The sequence below is a fragment of the Pinus tabuliformis genome, chromosome 5_1 (genome assembly GCF_031772625.1).
Source record: "Pinus tabuliformis cultivar Carrire ecotype Pingquan chromosome 5_1, CPIR1, whole genome shotgun sequence".
NCBI lineage: Eukaryota > Viridiplantae > Streptophyta > Pinopsida > Pinales > Pinaceae > Pinus > Pinus tabuliformis.
Window position 1 is genome coordinate 747,284,140 of NC_142305.1, and position 23,241 is coordinate 747,307,380.

The 23,241-nt window shown below is 38.5% G+C and overlaps 1 protein-coding gene across 1 annotated transcript in view; it reads right to left on the reverse strand.

Annotated features, from left to right (window-relative positions):
• Positions 1–23,241, reverse strand: part of LOC149167107 (E3 ubiquitin-protein ligase RKP) — an 89,172-nt gene that overhangs the window by 10,171 nt on the left and 55,760 nt on the right. Inside the window, exons 5-6 of the mRNA XM_089432869.1 lie at positions 2,152–2,290; positions 1,898–1,981 (exon numbers count right to left, since the gene is read on the reverse strand). Coding sequence (XP_089288995.1) covers positions 1,898–1,981; positions 2,152–2,290 — 223 coding nt within the window. The remainder of the gene's footprint in view (positions 1–1,897; positions 1,982–2,151; positions 2,291–23,241) is intronic.

Below are 23,241 nucleotides of genomic sequence, written 5' to 3' on the forward strand. Positions count from 1 at the left end.
TCTGTATCACTTGAATCATAAACAGATTTTTGCCCAAGAAATCAACTCATCATTAATAAAACTCAGAACTTGCTTGGGCTCTCGTCCTGGGATAATGGCCCAACTGAGAAAATATGAGAAAATACAGATTACAATATTCTGGATCTGATCCAGCAAATCTACTCTCTTATAGATCTAGATCTCCAACCTCTCTGCACTCCCTTGGACCTAGCACACGGTCATTGAGATATTGCTCTCAATTTTGTGTTGTTGTTGTGTCTTCTCCTCTCCTCAACCTTGCTTTTATAACTTTACATTGAGCTAAAACCCTAGCCTTAACCCTAACACTAACCCTAATCTCAAAGTGATTGACGGCCGAGATTAGATCTCTCCTCACTTAAGATCGATGGCTAAGATTAAAACTTATTCACTAAAGTAAATTACTTTACTTTTCTTATGTTTCTATTAGCTTAATAAGCCAACATATTAATGTGTTTTTTCCTAAGTTAGACTTAGGCTAAATTACATAAAAAATTTGCTCAACCTAGAGCAAGTGTTCTAAGGAGATGTGGGCGACTTCTGCCTAGACACAAACCCTATGCAAAAGTGCCTACCAGAGCTACAAACTTCAACACACTTCCTCTCTCTTGTGCATATTTATTTAGACTTTGTCTCTCTTTTCTTGCAATCGCGAGGGTTTCTTGGAGCTTCCTAAAGCATCCTGAATACAAGGGTTACGGTTCCATTCCTTGGAGAATTAGAGAATAGTGTTTTGAAATGAAAACCTAGGTTTTATTCATTGAGGAGAAGAAAAAGAGATGTTTGGCCTTAGAGGACATGCTTGTGTGATGATAGCTTGTTGGAGCTCCTTGGTGTTAGCTAAGGTTTCATTGTTCCTAACTCGAGTTTTGGAGAGCTAGAGGATTGCACTAGCCTTGGGACAATGTTATGGTATGTACATGGGCTTCATATTTATACATATATGTGAATTTTTCAGCGGTCCAAAATTATCTCTATTGCATATTTGCTTTTCAGCCATCTATTTTGGTAATTTTCAGAACTTGTATGCCTTGCTTATTTGACGTGACTTAAAACTGGAATTGTGAGTGATTTAACATTGAAATTGAAGAAGATAGGGAAGATTTGTTGTTGTATTTATAGCTGTCATAAAGTGGATTTCAGATCTGTTTTATACATGATAAGATCGCCCTAGAGGGATGAAACGTGTCCACACACTTTGGTGTCTTTTCTCTTGAATTGCCTAGATAATTGGGAGTATTAAGACGTGAAATATTGTCTACCCTTGCTGTTGTTTTACTTATATTTCATAACATCGCTAAGGCTGAAAATTCACAGGGTTAACATCCGGTAAACCTTTAGGAAAGAGGTGGAATTTTCTGAGTTGCATTAAATGCCCTTACACCGGAAAACCTCTACAAAATATGGGTACACAGCCGCACCAGCTAGTCACCCACTCAGTCATCCGTTCATCATAACCCTACTAGAAAATGTGAATAACTAATCAGTTAAAATCACCTCAAAGGCATGAAAGAAATTTATTATATTTTATATTGAAGGTGTCAATGTTGTCTTATATTATCTTTGATGCATCTCACAGACATAATTCGAGATAAAAATTAAACCTCAAGTTTCCATATCCACTAATATCTAGATCCATATTTGTTTACAATGTGAGGCAGAACGGAATCACAAGCCCAAAACAGACAAGCAAATAGTACTTTTGCTGGATGATAACACCTAAGCATTAAGAAATCTAATTGTTAGAAATAATGTTGCAGTTTATTAAAGTTATGAATAATTAACCATGGCACAACTCACTACATTATAGTCAACATATGATACACATCTAGCTTGATAAAGAAAAAGGGTAACAAGGGGTTAGAAATTAATAACATACAAATGAAGAGAGTCCTTGCTGCAAAAGAACTACCGGAGGAACAAAAGGAGGATCACTCCTGCGGAGTGCATGGAAACAATCTACCTGAGGAACAGAACGCTGTGTTTAGTTGATAATAAATTTGATACATTCTGCATCATCACAAAAAATAATCTATGCATGATTTGGTTATCTGAATTTTCTCAGGCACGTGTACAAGACTTGGCCATTCTAGATAATCTTAAGAACATAATCTGACAAGATCCAATGCATACCAATGTTTCAACATAGAACTCAGGTACGTAGGGAAAAACTTGATCAAGTTTGCTAAGGATCAAGAGTAATTGCACTATCCACATGCATGTTGCATACATTCCCCGTTGCTTCCACCTGGCTAGTAAAGAAACTTTATACCTGCAAAATCCAGTCATCGATAACCATAAAATGAAGTTAACAATTATTGAATTATGCTGAAGTTTAAGAGGCAAAAGTAGGATAACCACTCTTATCAAAACCAGACTGACCATCAAACTGGTCAACCCTAAAAATGTGAACTGGACTGGAACCGGGAAAAAAGGGGAAAAAAGAGTCAACCAAAAAATACATAAAATATTCCAAATTTGAGGAAAAACATATATATTCATGTGCATCCATATTAATCCATAACATTATGCACAACCATGCAAAACTTCTCATAGCAGGTAAGAGTGCATATAACCAAAATAGCATAAAGTGCGATCCATCTCTATACCAAAAATACATCAACAAAGAGAATCTAAATAGCCTCTAGAGTCCAAAAAACATCATGTTGCACCAAATAACTACATATCATCAAAATCATTGCCCATCTTAGGATCCTCATCATCAATACCACCCTCTAAGCATTAAAACAAGATAGAAAACGTTTAGCATGCCAAATAATTGGTTTTGCTCGAGTGAAGGATTACATTTCTACCAAGTTCATGGTAGAGGAGTTCAATAATCAACGCCACCAACATCAAGGTACATAGAGGGCTTGGTGCTCTTGATTAAATGTCAATTCCATACCTTCATACATGACAAAATCCAAAATGTTACAATCTTGCCACTCCTGAAATCCTAAAAACTGTCAAGTCTGTTGAATTATGAAAAAGATCTAAAACTCTACTTTCTCCATATGAAATCCAATGAGGTTGGAACCACTCTCAAACATCCTGAATCAATTAACGGCAATGCTAAAAATTTACGTAAAAGGATGAAAATGAAAGATACAAAAACAATGTCAACTTTTACTCTAAAAGTTGACATTCTCTTTCATCTTTCATTTTCATCTTTTTACTTTAAGAATTTAATATTGTCATTAAGTACTAGGGTGAGTGAATTGTAGGGTGGGGGATTCTCTTTACTAATGTTTGTAGGACCATAGCATTAGGTATTGGCTTGCAAATAACTTAATTTATTACTTCTTTATTTAAAATAGGCTTTGGGGGCCCCTAGATGCATCGTACAACATTGTACACAAATGGCCAGTTCAGTGCTTTAAGGCCCCAATTTGGTACGAAAATAGCTGATTTAGTATGAAACCGACCAAAAACGGTCCAAAACCTCAAACCTGACCATAGTGATCATGAAACCATTCAGATCAATATATAGATCCAGTTATAATAACACTGTGCATAGATGCATTTTAAGCCTTAGGCACAAAGTGTCACTAGCTGCCCAAATAGTATGTGAAGCCAAACTTGTAGCAATGAAGGTTTACTTTAAAGTTTAAACTTCATACAATGCCAGATAAGCACTGAAAGTTAAAAAGGCATTCCCTAGCCTAAATCCTTCTATATATAGTGGGGTGTAGTGCACTCATTAAATCATCACTTCATCATAAAGTGATCCAGTCTCAATGTAGTAAAGATTTTAGAGTGGAGTTTTATCCCCCAGAAGCGTTTCTCCACTAGAAATTGGTGCTTTCTTTGCTTGTGGATTGGCCTTCTAGATTGTGTATCTTGTGGGATTGCTCAAGAACCTTTTGCATTTTAGTTCAAATTCCAACATGGCATCGCAAGTGTTTCAAACTTTCAACACATCATGGTATCTAAGCTTTCAGATCTATAACGGTATCAAAACTTGACAGCAATCATTGACAATGTTAGTAGATTGTATGCATCTCGCCATGCGATAGATTGAGTCATGGATTCAAGACCTTCTCCATATACAAGTACTGAGGAATTGTGTTCTACTTAGCATTCTACTTCAACCCTACAACATTCACCAAAGAATTCAGTGTTTCTAGGTAAATCCCATTTCTAGCACCTTTCAAGGGACTTTCACCACACTTGGGCTTAGTTTAATATTGGAAGTTTTAAAAGAGACAATTTCATTTGGGGAGTGTTGACCACTACGTGTCAACTACCCATAGCAGTACACCCCCTTTTCTTCGCAAAAAGGGATAGCGCTTGATCGACATGTCCGTGCCATTCGACAGTCATCGTCGACTTGATCATATTATGTTGTAAACCCAGTCTGCATGTGTGAATTGTAAATAATCTTAGCAGATATGAGTCATGTATGTAAATTGCCTAGGTGGACCTAATTTCCTAGTGATAATCTACGTTCCGGAAGGTTTTTTGTCTCACCGATCTATGATCGGCAGAGTTTTCCTTCAGCCTAACCCCAAAGCCGGAATGGATTTTGTCATTAGAATCTTAGGAGAATCCTAGTGTGTTAATCTGCTAGATTATAGTTGTGTCGCAAAACTGGGTGGTTTATGAGGGTCTATGTCAAATGGGTTCTCCCCCTCGAGATGTAAAGTTGTAAAAGTCATGATGTAAAGTGTCTTGAGGGTTAGAAAATGTTTTAATCCCCTCATAAGTCCTAAGTCCTAGGTGATTTTTCCAAAGGGTAAGTTTGAGGATCCATTTAAAAATAAAAATAAAAATAATAATAATATTTTTGAGTAAATAAATGCAGAATTTCAATTTTTAATGCATTAAAAAATTCGACAGATGAGATTAAGAGATGTCTTGATCCTCATCGATGGTCGAGATCATTTTGACGTGGATCACTCGAACTAGCCGTTGGGAATTTTTCCTTTAAATAGGGTGCTAGAGGTCATTTGAGATCAGATTTGATCTGAGAGTCTGGTGCTAAAGAAAGCTCTCTTGTAGTCATATTTTGTGCAATAAAAGAAGACTTTGGGGTTAAAAATCTTGCTGGTGTTACTCTTCTGGAAATGTTGTAAGATTGTTTTATTTTTCTGCATAATTTTATTTTCAGCCATTGAGGATAGCTTAATGAAATTGATCTAGGCACAGGTATCTTGTCTGATCTTTGGAGTTTGAATGATAGTTTAGATTCTGAAATATAGTGGCAGGTATCTCCATTTGATCGGGGTTTCACTATCGTTTTTTCCCTCTATGTTAATGGTTGATTTTAAGCTGTGCAGGAAATCCTTTTTTTTAGATTACTGGGCATTAGGGGAAGTTCTCGGCTGAACCAGCCAACTTCCGGATTGTGTTTTCTGAAAGAGCCCAGCCAGTTCTTGGTCCCGGGCTAATCATTCGAAATTTTTTTATGAATGCATGCAGGGTTTTCTGAAGCGTCTTACATTAAACTTATACTCTGAAAATATTATTGTGGATTATTGACAAATCTGGCTGATAAAGAGTCGAAAAAAGGGAGTTATACTAAAGTTAAAGCTCATTTTATGCAGATACCAAGGAAGGGTATCGATGCTTGCACTGGAGACCCAGATGATCCCACTATACTCCCTAATGCACAAAGAGATCAACAAAGGGCTGATGGTAAGGCAGGCAAGGCAATCTCCAAGCCATGTTGGAATGTTGATGAAAATTATGAATCTAATGAAAAAGAACTACCATGATGATGAAGTTCAAGTTGGTGATGAGCATGTGTCATCTAGAGTATCAAAAAGCACTACCAGTCAGGCACGCAAGAAGCCTAAACTTGATGGCCTTTATGACATGTTTGATGTGAAGGGTAAAGAGGGTGTTGATCTTGCAATAGTAAGTTTTTTCTTACATGTGACATTCCCTTCAATTCAGACCATTCACCCTATTTTGAGCAAATGGTCCGCGTTATTAATGATGGACCTCCAAAGTATAAAGCACTTGGTTATGAGAAGCTTCAAACTGTTGGTGAACAAGGAAAAAGTTTGTCTTGAGAAGACAATGCCACCCTTAAAGGCATCTTGGAGTGTAGATGGATGCTCAATTGTCATGGATGGTGGACTGATTGTAGGAATCGTCCATTGATAAACATTATTGTCTATTCCATGTCCGGTCCTTATTTTCTCAGGGCCATTGATTGTTCTAGTCAAGAAACGAACATTATGTTTTTGAAAGACCAATTATGTGATATCATTGCAGAGGTGGGGCCATCCAATGTTGTTCAACTTATTACTGATGCAGCTCCAGTGTGCAAAGCAGCAAGGGCAGTGGTTCAAAAAGAGTACAAGTTAGTGACAAGTTTCAACTTTCAAATTTGATTTAGCTTACATTTAAATTACATGAGTTACATTTTTTATTTTAAGTACAAGTTTGATTTGTTTTCTAATTTTTAACAATAAACATTTTGATTTATTAAAATTTTAATTTTGTCCTTGATGTACCTAGGCATATTTTTGGACACCATGTGCAGTGCATTCTTTGAATAATGTACTGAAGGACATTGAGAAAATTGAATGGATTCGAGCATTAATTCAAAATGGCCGCAAAATTCAAATGTTCATATGCAACCATCATCAATCACAAGCCATTTACCGCAAGCATACCAAAATGGAGCATCTTAAACCAGTGAATACCAGAATTGCAACTTACTACATTTTACTTAGGCAGCTTGTGGAGATGAAGGAGGCTTTATCTGCCACAGTTGTCAGTGATTTATTGTGAGAACCAAAGCTATGTGAAGCTTTCAAAGAATCCAGTGTTTCATAACAAGTAGAAGCACATTGAGATCAAGTACCACTACATCCAGATCATTATTCAGAAGTGAGCGGTGAGGCTCCAATACATATCTACTGATGAGCAGGTTGTTGATATTCTTACAAAGCCTTTGCCCCAAATAAAGTTTATCTACTTCAGAGATAGGCTTGGAGTGGTTGAGAACCCCTCCCTCAGTGAGAGGGAGTGTTGATGTTGTAGCATCAAGGGGCAAATAATCTCCCTTTGGTCTTGGACCATGAAACCATGTAATATGGTTGGGGAGATTGGCCTAGTTAGCATCGAGGCCTCACAATGCTCCTGCGATCAGTGGACCATATTGACATGGGGTTTGTCTTGTCGGTTGAGCGAGTGCCTTATAAGATCGGGCAAGTATTTTTTTACCATTCAATTGCATGTGACAACATGTGGGAATCGTAAATGGGCCCCAAGTTTCACCATGGTTATGGTGGGGTTCCTGACAAGACCCCAAGTGACGACTTGGTAGATTAGTGACCTAAGGGTTTCATCATGGCTCGGGAAGGGTACCTGACATGACTCCAAGCGATGACTTGGAGATTGGTGACCCTAGGACTAGAAGGTGACTAGTTCCTCTATTTGATGTTGATGCAGGGATGCTTTAAATCTTTTCTTAGAATGGATAAATTTATTCATCATATGTACATCTATGAAATTCAAGAAGAATACCTCCCTGGCTAAGAGGGAGTGTTGAAATTATGTAGTTGCAATCAATATTTAAGTCAACAAAGTCAAAGGGAAATAATTATTATTTTAACTATTCAAGTCGGCTCCAACATGATAGGTCAACCCCACCTCTTGAATGGGTTTGAACCTTGGTCAAAACCCACTTGGTTCGACTCATATATATTGACATTCGATCCTCCTCATTTGGCATCATATCATCACCAATTCGGATTGTCTCAAAGATTTTTGCACACATGTGCAAAGGCAGAAGAAGACAATTTGACCGGCAAAATTTAACTTATTCTACTTTTGTTTGACCAACATTGACTTGGCATTTTCTAGGTTGCATTGACCAAATCTTTCATTGGTTTCTTGCAGTGAATATTTTGGCATCTTTGACTCAAGGTTGACCAATTTTTTGGAAAGATATTTTGGCATTGACTTTTCTATTTTCGCTGACTTTGACCACATGTCAAACTGGACAATTTGACCAAATTTTTTTGTGGAGCAACAGGGTCAAAATTCGGCCCCTTTGACCTCAGTTGACTAAAAGTAATAGAAGGTCAAGTTTCAACTCCTTTGACTAGATTTGTCTTGTGAGAAAAAGTGACTTTCTCTTTACTTTGACTTCGTTTGACTTGGGATAAGGTATGGTCAATGGGATGATATTTCATTGAAACATCAAATGTGCATTTTGATTAAATTGAACAATTTCTCCTATGAAAAGATTTGTTGGGTTTTTACTTGGTTCAGGTTTTCCCAGGATAGATTTTTGTGTCTCTTGTGTATCATTGTTTTACTATGATCTCGATTCTCTACTGCCCTACTATATTTATGGTTGAAATTCTCTGAAGTGTAATTGCTTTATCATCTGAATTCTGCTAAATAAGTAATTATCTAGCAGAAAATTTGTACTTGTTCTAATTACACTATAAAAATCAACTATTAACACCTCAATTCTCATATTTTCACTTTTTCCAATGTGAACACACCCAACTAGTTCAAGATATTCTAGATAAGTCTTAAGCCTTAAGTTATGTGCTTAAGTATCAGCCTATTAGTACTTTAATGTCCTAATTCTTCATTGAAGCATTTTCCCTAAGTTTCACTTGATGACATGTCACTAGGAGCCATAACTTAAAGTCCATGTGGTACACATGAGACTAGGTGCTCTCCCTTTGTCATGTGTTGAGGTAACATATAAAAAAGCTAATTCACCCTAGCCTCAATTTAGCCTTGCTCGCATTTGCTAATTCCTTCATGCTTTCTTACACATTTAGATACATCTGTAACCCTAGGAGAATTTGTTTCTCCTACATTGCAGCTTGCTAGCCAACAGCCCTACCATGCTCCACAGATAGCCAGCCTTAAATTCCTCTCATCCACAATTTGGTTAGTATATTCATTGATCTAGCCTATTCATCCAATGAAGGTTGGTCATATCAACCATTTTTGCATTCAAGTGCTTTCATTTAATGTTTAAAGTATGGAGAAGTAGTTGAAATTATATTATAGATTGTTATTGGTTGTGTACTCATTCCCTTACATCACCTTGGTGGTTATCACGTATCCCCACTCCAATTTGACCCTCCTGACGACCTTTTCTTTCACTCTCTAGGAGGGGCACAAATAGTAAGATTTAATGGTGGTAATGCTCCATGTTATTCATACTTAACACTTGTCAACATTCCCCTATATCTATTATCCCATCTCTTGATTGGTCATTGTCAATCGCTCGTACTAGTTCATTATTGGCCTTCTCCTATTATGAGGAGTTGAAGATATCTAAGGTTGATGATGCAATAAGAATGGTAAGAGCATGAGCAATGTTGAAATTCCCTTACACCCTAGGTCTGGTCTATGGCTAGAATAGCACACAAACCCACTAGGAGTGCTCAACGAAAACAACTTTGCATAGCAGAAATATAACAATTGTGAAACCAATAAAGTATATAGATATATATATGGCCCAACGCTTGTTTTACTAGTCCATCAATAAACAATCATAGGGCTCTCGTACCAGGGATCATGACCCTTTATGAAACTTGACACAAATTTGTATACACAATATACAACTAGGGCTTAAGGTCAACTCCTTTAGACCTTCAACCTACCCAACAAATCAAAGACAAAACTCACAACGTAATTGTTGGTTGAGCTCCCTTTTCATTCAGCGCTTTCAACACTGTTGTCCATAAAAGACCAACTCCGCTTGACTTTTGTCCTAGTAGTCCTTTGCCACCAAATCTCACAGAGAATTCCTCCTTTCAATACCATAGTTGTTCAACTGCTCACATTGGGCTAGTCCTTCAGTCAACCGTATAAATCAGCTTCATAACATGTTGTTCAAACCTCCCTTTACCAAACAATCTTCACAAGCATACTCAGCAACCCTTCATTATCAACAACCTATGTTGCCAGGAAACGTGGGTGCGGGGACGGGGACGGCATTTTTGGAAACAGGGTGGGTGGGTTCGTCGTGTAATGTAATAATATTAAATTTTAATAATTATATTTTATAAATTATAAATTTATAATTAATAATATATATGAAATTTGAATTTGTATATTTTTTCAACTTTAAACAAGAAAACTTTAATGATAATCATTTAAACATGTTTAGTCTCTCCCATATAAAAACACAATTTTTTCATAGGAGATTCTTCTCAACCTGATAGTGGTCTAGACTTTTCTTGATGTCTAATCATCCACCTGCCCCATGCATGGTGTGCTCTGTGGTAAAGCAATCCCAAAAAGTTAAAACAGTGACAGCCTTACCCTTCCACAAAACACGCTTATTCATTTAGGCATATTTTCCTAGTTTTAATCTTAACATGATGTTATCAGAATGCTGTGAGAAATTGGCAGATTTTGATACTTAATTTAGCCATATTCCAAAATAGCCCTTCGCCATTTAACAGCGTCAGCTGATTACAGCTTATGGCTGGTCTCAATCCTACTTTCTATTTGACCGAAAATGTCTGAACCTGTATGTGTGCATTTACAGTTTATAATTTGATGGTTATTAACTTATTTGGCTCGGGAATAAATGTTTCATAAATTCATTCCAAATTGATTTACAAGAATCTGTAGGCTCAAATTACAGAGTAAGAGGTCTCTTTTCCAGTTCTGGTTTCGATGCCATATAATATTAAAGGCATTGAAGATCCACAAATACAAGAGATTCATAATTTACATTGAGACTCTAACAAACCTTGGGCATAAGTTTAGAAATTGTTTTTATAAATTTATAGCATAAGACTAATGGAGAGACTGATCATAAGAGTCTCCTGCGGTAGGAAGGGACTCATGAAAGTGCAAACAACTACCCTTTTTTTTCCAACTATGGTCATCACCTTATTAAATATTTCCACAAAGATACAGCCAATATGATATGATATTCTGCTTGTGGGATTGTACACCCATAATGTTCCTTTTATAATATTGAGATATCATAATCATATATGATTTCAGAATACTGTGTCGCTCATAAGTTTTGAAAAACTTATCGTTGTTGATAAATTTTTACAATGATTCATTACCCTTGAGCAACATGTCATGCCCACAGAGCAATGCTAAGGCATGTGAACAAAGACAGTCTTTGGAAACTGTAATCTTTGGAAATGATGGCAAAAAATTTCCTTGAGAAACATTCAGAAGACCTTACAAACATCTCTGAAGGACAATCCAGACCAATGACCATCAATGACTCCAAAAATGATATCATTCGTTTATGGCATATATTCTATATTCTATGGCATATCATTCGTTTATGGCATATCATTTTTTAAATTTCAATAAAAAAAAATTATTTGAAAATTAAATTTTTAATATAGTTTTTTTATGAAGAACCCAAAGAACCCAACCCGAAGAACCCCAAGAACCCAAGCACACGAAGAACCCGAAGAACCCAAGAACCCAAGCACCCCAAGAACCCAAGAACCCGTTAAAGGAAAAGAACCCAATTTTTTTTTTTGAAGAACCCGATTCTTCTGGGTTTGTCTGGGAAGAACCCGTACCCAAATCTGGTACTTGGGTGCGGGAACTCGGGACGGGTTCGAGAACCCCACCCCTGGGTGCGGGTACCCGTGCAACACAGTCAACAACCCTCCTTCACTACCTTATTGACCTCTCCACAACCCTGAGGCACCTCAACCCTGCTCTATAAGGCTCTAAGGCCTCTCTGCCCGCGACCTACCTCAGACAGGGTGCGACCTAGTCTTTTTACCTGCAGCCCTCTCTCTATACGTCGGCCCTCCTGCACATAAAACCGAGGCCAAACAACCCTGCTGGCCTTTTTTGTGACAAACTTGAGGCCTCCTGCCTCCTTCTACGGCTTTGGCACCCCTTCTTCTAGAGCAGAACAAACTCGGCTAGCAGATACCACATTAAACAACAGACAAAATACTAATGTCCAACATTCTACTCTTCCTCCAACACACAAACAAAACTCCATAGTTTGCTTCTTCTCAAACAGAAACTTAGGAGGATACTAGGCCTCCTCCAAGACAGACCTTCTCTTGCACAGAGACAAACTCAACTCATCCTCCTTTTGTTGATATGCAGCTCTTTTCTTAGGCTTGTTGTTCTCACAAGATGGATTTCTATGATGAATGACTTCCCCATTGGTCTCACATATTTATAGTTCTCTAATTAGTTGTCTTAGGAGCCCTTAGATCCATTTAAGGTGTCCTCCACAACAACTAGAATAAAATATCAATTTCTTTGGGTTCTAAGCCCACAATTTTGGGTCCAAACCCACAAGTTTGGGTACTTTGTGTTGAAATATGTAACTAGGTTCGGTCTTCATAAATATGAAATGTACAATTAATTCTTTTATATTGTAAAAAGAAGGAAAAATTATTATTATTATTTTTGTAGCATGGGTTTCATGCTCAAGGTCATTTTATTTAGAGGTCAAGCACCCATTGAGTGCTTCTAGGGTTTGTCATAGAATCAAGAAGTCAATAAAGTCATTGTCATATGAAGAAGACCCCATTGGGCATATTGTAACATGTCAAAAGAATTATTTTTTTAAAGTGTCAAAATACCCCTCCAAGACCAAGTCGACCTGGAAGCTAAGAAGTCGGCCTCATTAGGGCATGTCGTCCTCCTTGGAAGCCTATATATATGAGAGAACTCGACCTCCTATGGACACACACTCATTCCTCATCATCCAAGTGAAGAAGAGGAAGAAGAAAGGCAAGCAAAGAAGGATAGAAGAGAGAAGGACGAAGTTCGTGGGTTAAATTATCTCTCTCTCTCTCTCTCTCTCTCTCTCTCTCGTGCAAAGATAAGGCTAGGGTTTTGCAGCGACAACATCGAAGTTGTCAAATTGCAAAAAAGAGTTCGAAGAAAAGACTTTTAGGTCACCCTCTAGCCCTACAAAGAGAAGCAACCCAAGCGAAGGAGCAAGGAAGCCTTGGAAGCTTTAAATTCACTCACACATGGGGAAGCAACAATTGTTGCAAGGCCGAAAATTTCAGACCTATAGTAGAGGCCAAAATTCTATAGTTAGGGGTCGAAATTGGGCAACTGGAAAAGATTTGACTGGGTTTGACTTGAATAGAAGAAGCACATCATCAAGGTTTGGCATGGTCTTGGAAGGGTATTGGCCTTGGTCTAGAGGTCTTGGAATTCGTCATTTGAATAATCTATAAGAGAAGAGATTTGTGGGCTTTCCCCTCAAGAAGAGAGGTTTTGGCCTTGGCTTGCAACCTACATCCTGTGTTCTTGTGTACTATTGCTCTTTATGTTTTGGTAGTTGTTTGATGATAAGAACAACATAATAATAAGTGAAGAAGCTAATAATCAAGAAAAAAAAAAAAATACATCAGAAGCAATTATCAAGTATAAGAGAAATCATCCTAATAGTAGCCCTATCAATTTCTCAACACTTTTCCCACAAAGTGGGTCTTCTCCACACAACTCAAGTACACATCAAAAGCAATTATCAAGTATAAGAGAAATCATCCTAATAGCAGCCCTATCAATTTCTCAACACTTTTCCCACAAAGTGGGTCTTCTCCACACAGGTCAAGTACACATCAGAAGCAATTATCAAGTATAAGAGAAATCGTCCTAATAGTAGCCCTATCAATTTCTCAACACTTTTCCCACAATGTGGGTCTTCTCCACACAAGTCAAGTACCCAGGACTTGTGGGAGTACCTCCCAAGATACACTATTTTCAACAAGCCAAATGCTAAAATGCAAAATAATGGCAAGGGATGTAAAGCAAGTAAAATCATAAGAACCCTTCTGGCCTTCTCTGTGACAGACTTGAGGCCCCCTGCCTCTTCTAGGGCTTCAGCCCCCCATCTTCTAGAGCAGAACAAACTCAGCCAACAGATACCACATTAAACAGCAGAAAGAATACTAATATCCAACACGTAGACAAAACTCCATGGCTTGCTTTTTCTCAAACAGAAACTTACGAGGATACTCAGCGTCCTTCTACAAGGCAGACCTTCTCTTGCACAAAAATAGACTCAACTCATCCTTCTTTTGCTGATTTGTAGCTTCTTTTCTTGGGCTTCTTGTTCTCACAAGATGGATTGCTATGATGAATGACCTTTCCATTGGTTTCACATATTTATAGCTCTCTAATTAGTTGTCTTAGGAGCCCTTAGATCCATTTAAGGTATCCTCCACAGCAATTAGAATAAATATCAATTTCTTTGGGTTCTATGCCCATAGCTTTGGGTCCAAAATCCACAAGATTGGGTACTTTGCCCACAAAGAGGGTCTTCTCCACACAAGTCAAGTACCCAGGACTTGTGGGAGTACCTCCCAAGATACACTATTTTCAACAAGCCAAATGCTAAAATGAAAAAAAATGGCAAGGGATGTAAAGCAAGTAAAAGTCAATTTTTATTTGAGATCTACCCACTTCCTATATATCCACTTATCCTGAAGAGTATCCATGCAGATCACGCCTGTCAAAGTAAAAGGTACTCCCTGTAAATATCCCAATAATGATGAAGCGATAAACTACCCATCATTAAAGGGGGATTGTATGATTATTATTGATAAATCCATAAAGCTTGTTAAACAAGCTATATCAAAGAAAGACAGAGAAAGGAAATTATTGGAGGCTTGGAAAAACAAAGGTGATGGAAGGTAACTCAAGCCACTAAGTGTTCCCTCTACAAAGGCACACTAATGAACAATGGTTTTCATATCCTAGTATAAGACTATGACAGCTTTCATGAAGTAAACACCAAGACATAACACCTATTACTTGCACCTGTCATTTGAAAGGGTCAACCTACGAACTATCCCTACCCTTAAGATTTGGAAGCACCTAATAAAGTCATATGATAACCCTCCCATACTTAAGTGAGGTAACTTGTACACAACCATAAGTTGTTGGACATTTGAAAATGATCTTTATGTGAAGTACTTTGATGGCTTTGGCATTCAGTATTGTCCACCTTGATGCTTCTATGGTTCTTGTACCCATGATGTTGATCTCACTTGATTCCTTAAGTATGTGATGAATAATTCCCATTGGTGAAACTAGGATCCCATAAGGGATGAGTCATGCTTCTCCAACACATTGTAGGATGTTTCTAGCCCCATCCCATGATGTTTATCTCACTTGATTCCTTGATTGTGTGATAAAATATTCCTACTGGTGCAACCAAGATCCCTTGAGGGACGAGTGATGCATTTCCAACACATTGTAGGACGTCTCTAGCCCCATCCCATGATGACACAGGCATCTAATGGAGAATGTTGGAGCCTTGTTGAGGAGTGTTAACTAGGGTGATGACTTTGCATTGATAATAAAATAATCCTCCAATCCAAGAACCTTGGACACTTAGTACTGGAGTTAGGGCATTGCCTTTAGAAATGGTACACCCCTAAGATGACTACATGCCCCCAGGCTGGCATTGTACCTTCTTGATGGAAATTGCACTTCTTGTGATGGTGATTGACGGTGTTGAGATGCACCCTCCACACATCATCCTAGATCCTATGCTATCCCTTGAGCACATCATCCTAGATCCTCTTTTGTGACTACATGAGTGCATTTCAGGATGACATGGGCTTTGGACAGCTATTTCAAGATATGACACCTTATTTGGATGGAGATCCATAACTTAGGGGATAAAACATGTCCCTTAAGTTGTTCCTTGCACCTTTTCATGCAGAGATATGCCCTTTGGAGAACATTAGACTCACACTTCTAGGATAATTAAGGATTAATATTATGTTATTTCATTGATTTTGCTATCATTGGGAGTCGTCCTATGACCTATTCACTTTGTATCATGGTTGTAATTATATTTTTAAGGCTTTTTAGTCTATTTTAGGGCAAAGTAACTTCGCTACCCTAATATAAATAAAGGGGAGTCAATTTCCCTTCGATCATTGTCACACTTGGATTGTTACACTTGTTGAATAGTGCTCTTCTCTCTAGTGCACAATGGAGGCCTTTTAGGGTGACTTGTCTTGTGTGGAACTTGGATGTGATGTGATATTTTTCCCTGGATGCTTGTGGTGGATCTTGGATGTTGAATGGTGAAGTTGATTTATTTGCTTTATCTTAATATTATGTTTCATGGGACGTATGTCCATCTGCTAAATTAGTTTATTCGGTACTTGCTCCATTATCCCTTGTTGAGCTAAACCCTTCCTCCAAGTATTTGAGGAATGGAAATAGGTTTTTCTATCCCTTAATCATCTAGAAAATTGAGAGTTTAAATTACAAACACTAGGGTAAGTTGGTTTATTTGCCTTAGTTTGTTTTGATTTAGAATTTCTCCTAGAGAAAACCTATATTGGCTTGTATCCTAGATTCCATTTTCCCTAGATTAACAAGCCACTAATCTTTAACATTTGTGGCATTCAATTTCAAACCGTAAATTCGTTTTATTTTTATTTCATTGTAAATTTGGGTTAATTTTAAGCAAAATCTTGTGTTATTAGCATTTAATAACTTGTTGATGTTTGCCTTAGAGACAGGGTTTGTTTAAAAGTGCATTAGAGAAGTTAATTTAAAAACTGTCATGAATTTTCTAGGGCTAACGTCATTCTTTCTTTGTTGTTATATTCTATTTGAACCATCAAAATTTGTTGCAAACGTATCCTTAATTTGCTCTTAAATTTTATCTTCATTTCATGTAATTTTATACAATTTTAACAGTGGAATTTGTTGTTGTTGTAATCTTTAGTTTTGTTGTGATTTTTTGCCTTAAAACCGCAGTATATAGCAGCCTTCTAAAGTCAAATCAAGAGACATCTTCCATGCATGATAATCAGACTTATCATGAAGCTTATCATCAGGTTTGAAGTAGGATGTGGAGGCCATTGACTCTTGTCCTTGTCCAACAAATCTCAGTGATTGCTCTTTTCATGAGCTTTGTCTTCACCTCAGCTTTGATACCATGTTAATTTTAGATAACAATGGTATGTTCTATGCTTAAGAGCAATTTACTTCAATTTTATTATTAGCCCAATATTAATTTCCAATTTAGTAGAAGACAAGCCAAGACAAGAGGACACAAGATATGGCGCCAGCCAGCGACAAACCCCAATGTGGGGAAACCCTTTGATCAATTCTTCTTATTATTCTTCAAAAGTTTAGCAGAGACAAAGAGTACAATATGTAATATTCACTTGCCCAATCAAAGTGAAGTTTGTCCAGTGAAACAGCAGCCACAGGAAGCCCTAAGCAGAAAGTCAACATTGGTCAACAGGGCAGAATTTGACCTCCAAAACTACTCGGCCAAACCCAGTCAACTTGACCTCCAACAATCCTCTAAATTAGCCTAAAATAGTCTTGAAAATGACAGTCAAACTTGCTCAACGCAAAAGTCAAACCTGCAGTCAATTCTCTACAGTCAACGTTGGTCAAACAATACGGATTGCCTCGATTTTTGTGCCCAAAAATGTGGCCTGCATAAACAGAATTTTCCCCAACAAAAATGCGGTTCAAACAAGTCAACATTGGTTGGTCAATGTTGGTCAAAACCTTCCTGAAATTTGGTCAACGTCTGAAACAAAAAATTGTTGTCCTTTCCTTCGCACGTGTGGAGAGAGAAGTTGCCCATAAATCTGTACCCAATAAGATGAGGAGAGAGATGTGTGAGAGGATGAGTGATGTCCAAATGAGGCAAAGGCACCTTCTATTTATGTGCAAACGTTGAGGATGAATAGACGTGACTGTTGGGCTTCTGAGCCTACATTAGATTGTTGGTTGACCTTGACAATTTGTCCATAAACAAAATAAATTCATAATTCCATTTGTACAAGTCATAATGAGATCTTTAGATCAATCCTACACCTCTCAAAAAGAGGAATCCAATAAAAATATCAGTTGCATCATATGAGTTGTCCAAGGTGGAGTTTGGCCTTAGTTGCCAAATTTAACACTCCCTCTCAACTAGGAAGAACTTCCCCTCCCCAACTGTCTGACAATCTGTATCATCCCTGTCTCTACTTTGCTCTGTTGAACCATGAAGAAAGAAGAAATGATCGAGAATGTATCATACCATTCTCCACTGACTGAAGTCAGTTTCCAATAATAGAGTGTGTCATACCACTCTTAACTTACCCGAAGTCAATTTCCATTGATCCCAAATCAATATCAACATCCTAGCATAGGGAGTACAGTAGTACACGATGCATCCATCGGTAGTACTATGGTCCCTATCCTGATTTCCTTACTCATTGGCCAAATGAGAGGTACTTCCCATGAGTCTTGGATTGTATGGGCAGTATGTGCTGGCAGGAGAAGGTGAACCACTCATCCTAATCATATGCCATAGGCGAAGGTGAACCACTCAACCTATGCATATCTCAACATGGGGTATCACGGGGGAAGGTGAACCACTCACCTTGTACATCGCGCACCCTTAGTGGAAGGTGAACCACTCACCCTATGGTCACTCATCACTCCAATAAGTACCCCAAGCCCCCCGGAGCTCCCAGAGCTCAACATCCATCTCATACGGGACCCTCATAAGAGGGTCTCTCCACGACTCCAAGTCGTTCACAGAAAGTTAAGAATTTGACCTTCCCCAGGGGCTTCGTAAGAATATCTGCGACCTGATCATCAGTCCCAATATGACAGAGCCTTATTGCTCCCCATTGTACCATATCCCGGATAAAGTGGTACCTGATATCAATATGCTTGGAGTTGTCATGAAACATGGGATTCTCATAAAGATAATCCACTTTGGTTGTCGCAATAGATAACGGTGGTATCCAACACATGTCCAAACAACTCACTAAAGAGCTTCCTCAACCAAATAGCTTCACAGGAGGCCACACAAGCAACAATATATTCAGCTTCAGTGGTGCTCAAAGCAATCGACTTCTACTTCCTGCTCATCCATGATATCGAAGCAGAACCTACATAGAAGCAACATCCTGATGTGATTTTACGATCCACCACATTGCTAGCCCAGTCTCCATCAGAGTAACCATGGAGCCTCACATTCTCGGCAGTGTATCTTATTCCATAAGTGATTGTGCCCCGAAGACATCTCAAGAGATTCTTGGCAGCTATCCAATGTATGTGATGAGGCTCGACCATAAACTACCTCAATGTATTCACTGCAAAACAGATGTCCGAACAGGAGTTCACCAAGAACATCAAGGCCCACACGAGTAGACGATACTCAGAAGGATTTCCCAAATCGAGCCCAGCAGCACTTCCACATAACTTCTTTAAGTTAAGTTCTATCGGAGTAGTCATGGACTTGTAGTCCACCATTCCAAATCTTTCGAGTATCTTCACAATGTATTTTCCTTGAGAAAGGAAAATCTCTCCTGGCTTTTGCCAGTCCTCTAACCCTAGATCGTAATGCATCAGTCCTAGGTCCTTCATCTTGAATTCAGAAGCCAACTCCCTATTACATTGATGAATGAGAGGGTTTGCACCTATCCGAAAGAGATCGTCCACACATATAGATCCAAGATGAGAGGTCTATCATTCTAAACCTTAAAATAAAGGTTTGGATCAGCTTCACTTCTCGTAAATCCCAGCTTCATCAGATAGTTGTCAATCCACTCATACCAAGCTCAGGGAGCTTGCTTCAACCTATAGAGGGCTTTCTTCAACCTGCATACATGTGTCTGACGATCTTGAACTTCGCACCCCTCGGGTTGTTCTACATAAACTTCCTCAAGTGAATCATGCAAGAAGGCAGTCTTGACATCCATCTGGTGTAAATACTAAATTCCATCCTTGCAAGGCAGCAAGGGCTATAATCGAATATACGGTGGTATATCAGGCAACAGGTACAAATATATCATCATAGTCCACACCTTCCTTTTGAGAGAAGCCTCGAGCAAAAAATCTAGCCTTGAACTTTTCAGCACTTCCATCAGCTCCATGCTTGATCTTGTAGAGCCATTTCGAGGTGACAACAAATTTTTCCTTGGATCCAGGGACCACATCCCAGACATCATTCTTCATAATCGACTCATACTCTTCGTTAATAGCATCCTTCCAAACTTGGTGCTTCACAACTTCTTCGAATGTGCAAGGCTCAGATTGAACAATAGTGCTCATGGCAGTTAAGTACCCTTGGTACCTATTCGGCTTCTTACTTTTACGAAATGTCCCCCTTGGTAAAACATGTCTCTTGGCATCTTCAAGAGTTTCCCTAAGCCATGAGGGTCTCCTTTTTGAGGAGGAGGACTCATGAGGGGGTGGATCAATGGGATCCATTGGTCCTTCAGCATCAGGTATCGGCTAATCCTGCGGTTCTCCCTAATTTCTTGAATTTGCTTCTTTGTCCTTCCTTGGAATAGAAAGGTTACGAATCTTCCCAAGGGTAGCATCCTCATCGAAGGTGACATCTTTAGAAGTTTCACTATAACCCACAAATGTTTCTTTCTTCCCAGAAGCATCCAATTTGGTTCTCTTTTCTTTCGGCACATGAAAATATATGGGACTACCAAAAATTCTAAAAGTGAGAAACATCAGGTTTCTTATCGGTCAAAACTTCTTCGAGAGTTTTGGAGTCCAATGCTAGATGAGGGCATCTATTTTGAACATAGATGGCAGTATTCGCAGCTTCGGCCCATAAAACTTCGAAAGGCTCTAATCATGAAGCATGGCACGAGTGGCTTCAATAATAGAACGGTTCCTCCTTTCAACAACACCATTTTTCTCGGGAGTATATGCGGTAGTAGTCTCCCTCTTAATGTCAGCTTCTCTACAATAGTCATTCAACTCATTTGATTCATATTCGGTTCCATTATCGGTCCTTAATATTTTGATCTTCTTCCCTGTTTGATTTTCGACCAAAGCTTTGAAAGAATGGAACCATGAGAATACTTCGTCCTTCTTCTTCAATAAATAAATCCAAGTTTTGCGAGAGAAATCATCCACAAAGATAACATAATATAAGTATCCTCCCAAAGAGTTCACGGGCATCATACCAAATAGATCAGAATGAACCAATTGCAATATGTCGATAGTCTTGCTATCACTAGAGGGGAATGGTCCCCTTGTATGCTTTCCTTCGACACACCCCTGACAAACACCTTCATGTTCTACTTTAAATTTGGGCATACCTGTCACCATCTTCCTCACATCGGGTAGAGCCTTATAATGTAGATGGGCAAACCTCCGGGGCCATAATTCGGATTGAAGAGATGTGTCGCAAAACATAGGTCCCAATGGAATTCCTCTAATTTGATATAGGCTATCAACCCTGAATCCAAGTGTAAATGAATCTTTGAAATTTTTTATTCCATTATCGAGATAGATACCAGGTTCTTCTTTAGATCGAGTACATATAGTACTTCTTGTAAATGAATGGTGTTACCTTGATTTAATTGAAGAGTAACATTCCCAACTTCCTTCACGGGATAGGTGGCATCATCTCTAAGGACAATTTCCAAATTTGTATCATTTTCAATCAGATTTGAAAGAGCTTCCTTATACCCAGTGAAGTGCCTTGAGGCACCACTATCAATCAACCAATTTCCTAAAGTGTCCGAAGGAGAAGCAGTAGAGAGGGAAAATATAAGATAAAAATATTTTTGGTTGTTATCAACAACATTAGATTCATCATAGCTAGAGTTTCTTGATCTTTTGGGAGGGTAACCATTTCCATGTTGAGTAGCGGGAGCATTCCTTTTTCCTCTGTTGTTGAATCTGCCATTCCTGTGATTTTTGTTGCCCCAGAAATTGTTGTTGTTGTGGTTGTCATCATCATGAGGTGTATCCCTTCTATTAGGACACTCCCTATCATTGTGGCCAAACTTGTTGCAGATGAAGCATCTTCCCTTCCTTCCATTCTTGAAACCCGGTCTTCCTTGACATTCCTTCTTAGAACCTCCATTGTTCTTCTTTTTAGCACGAGTGTAGAGTGCAGTAGGATCATTCCTATTTGAAGGCATATCTACGTCCATCATCCTTGTTTCTTCTTGAGAACATATCGTCAGCAATTCTTCAAAACTTGGAATCTTGTCGTTGTTAAGAATAGTAGTGTTGAACACGTGCCATTCACGAGAGAGTCCTCCAAGAGAAATGACAGTAAGCTCCCTATCAGCAAAAGCTTCTCCAATCGAAAGAAGATCATTTTTTATCTCAGTAATCCTCATGAAGTAGGATAGAATGCCTTCACCTCTTACCTTCTTTATATCCTTCAACTTGTTCTTGAGAAAGAGAACTTGGTTTGCATTGCTAGCTTTGAACATGCCAACCAACTTGTCATATATCTCCTTTGATGTGTTCAAATCGGAGACGTAAACAACTAAATGCTTATGAATAAAATCCCTTATGATCTTCTTTGCTTTGACTTCACCCTTCTTGTACTTTGTCTTAGCAGCAGCAGATGCATTAGAAGGAGGTTCAGTAATCTTTCCCTGCACATAGTCCATAACATCTTGCTCTTCTAAATTCAAATCAAGAGACATCTTCCATGCATGATAATCAGACTTATCATGAAGTTTGTCATCAGATTTGACGTAGGATGTGGAGGCCATTGACTCTTGTCCTTGTCCAACAAATCTCAGTGATTGCTCTTTTTACTCTTTCTTGGGTTTTGTCTTCACCTCAACTCTGATACCATGTTACTTTTAGATAACAATGGTATGTTTGCTTAAGAAAAATTTGCTTCAATTTTCTTATTAGCCCAATATCAATTTCCAAATTAGCAATCACATTAAAATGACAGTAAATGAAGATAGTACATAAATAAAACAGTAAAAGACAAGCCAAGACAAGAAGACACAAGATATGGCGCCAGCCAGGGGCAAAGCCCAATGTGAGGAAACCCTTTGATCAATTCTTCTTATTATTCTTCAAAAGTTCAGCAGAGAGAGTACAATATGTAATATTCACTTGCCCAATCAAAGTGAAATCTGTCCATTGAAACAGCAGCCACAAGAAGCCCTAAGCAGAAAGTCAATGCTGGTCAACAGGGGAGAATTTGACCTCCAAAACATCTCAATCAAACCCAGTCAAATAGAGTTGACTGCAGCTAGGGCTGACCACACGTGGATTGTTTGACCAGACTTTGACTGGGCTGAATTTGACTGTTTTGAGGGCTGTTTTATCTTGCTGTTTGGAGGCCGAAGTTGACTAAAGTTAACCAATTTGCTGAGGGTCAAACCTGCCCTGTTGACCAGCGTTGACTTTTCTGGTTAGGGCTCTTTTGCTGCTGTTATAAATTATCAGATTTGTAAATTGTACTCTCTCTCTCTGCTGAACTATTGAAGACTAAAAGAAGATTTGATCAAGGGTTTCCCCACATTGGGGCTTGTCCCTGGC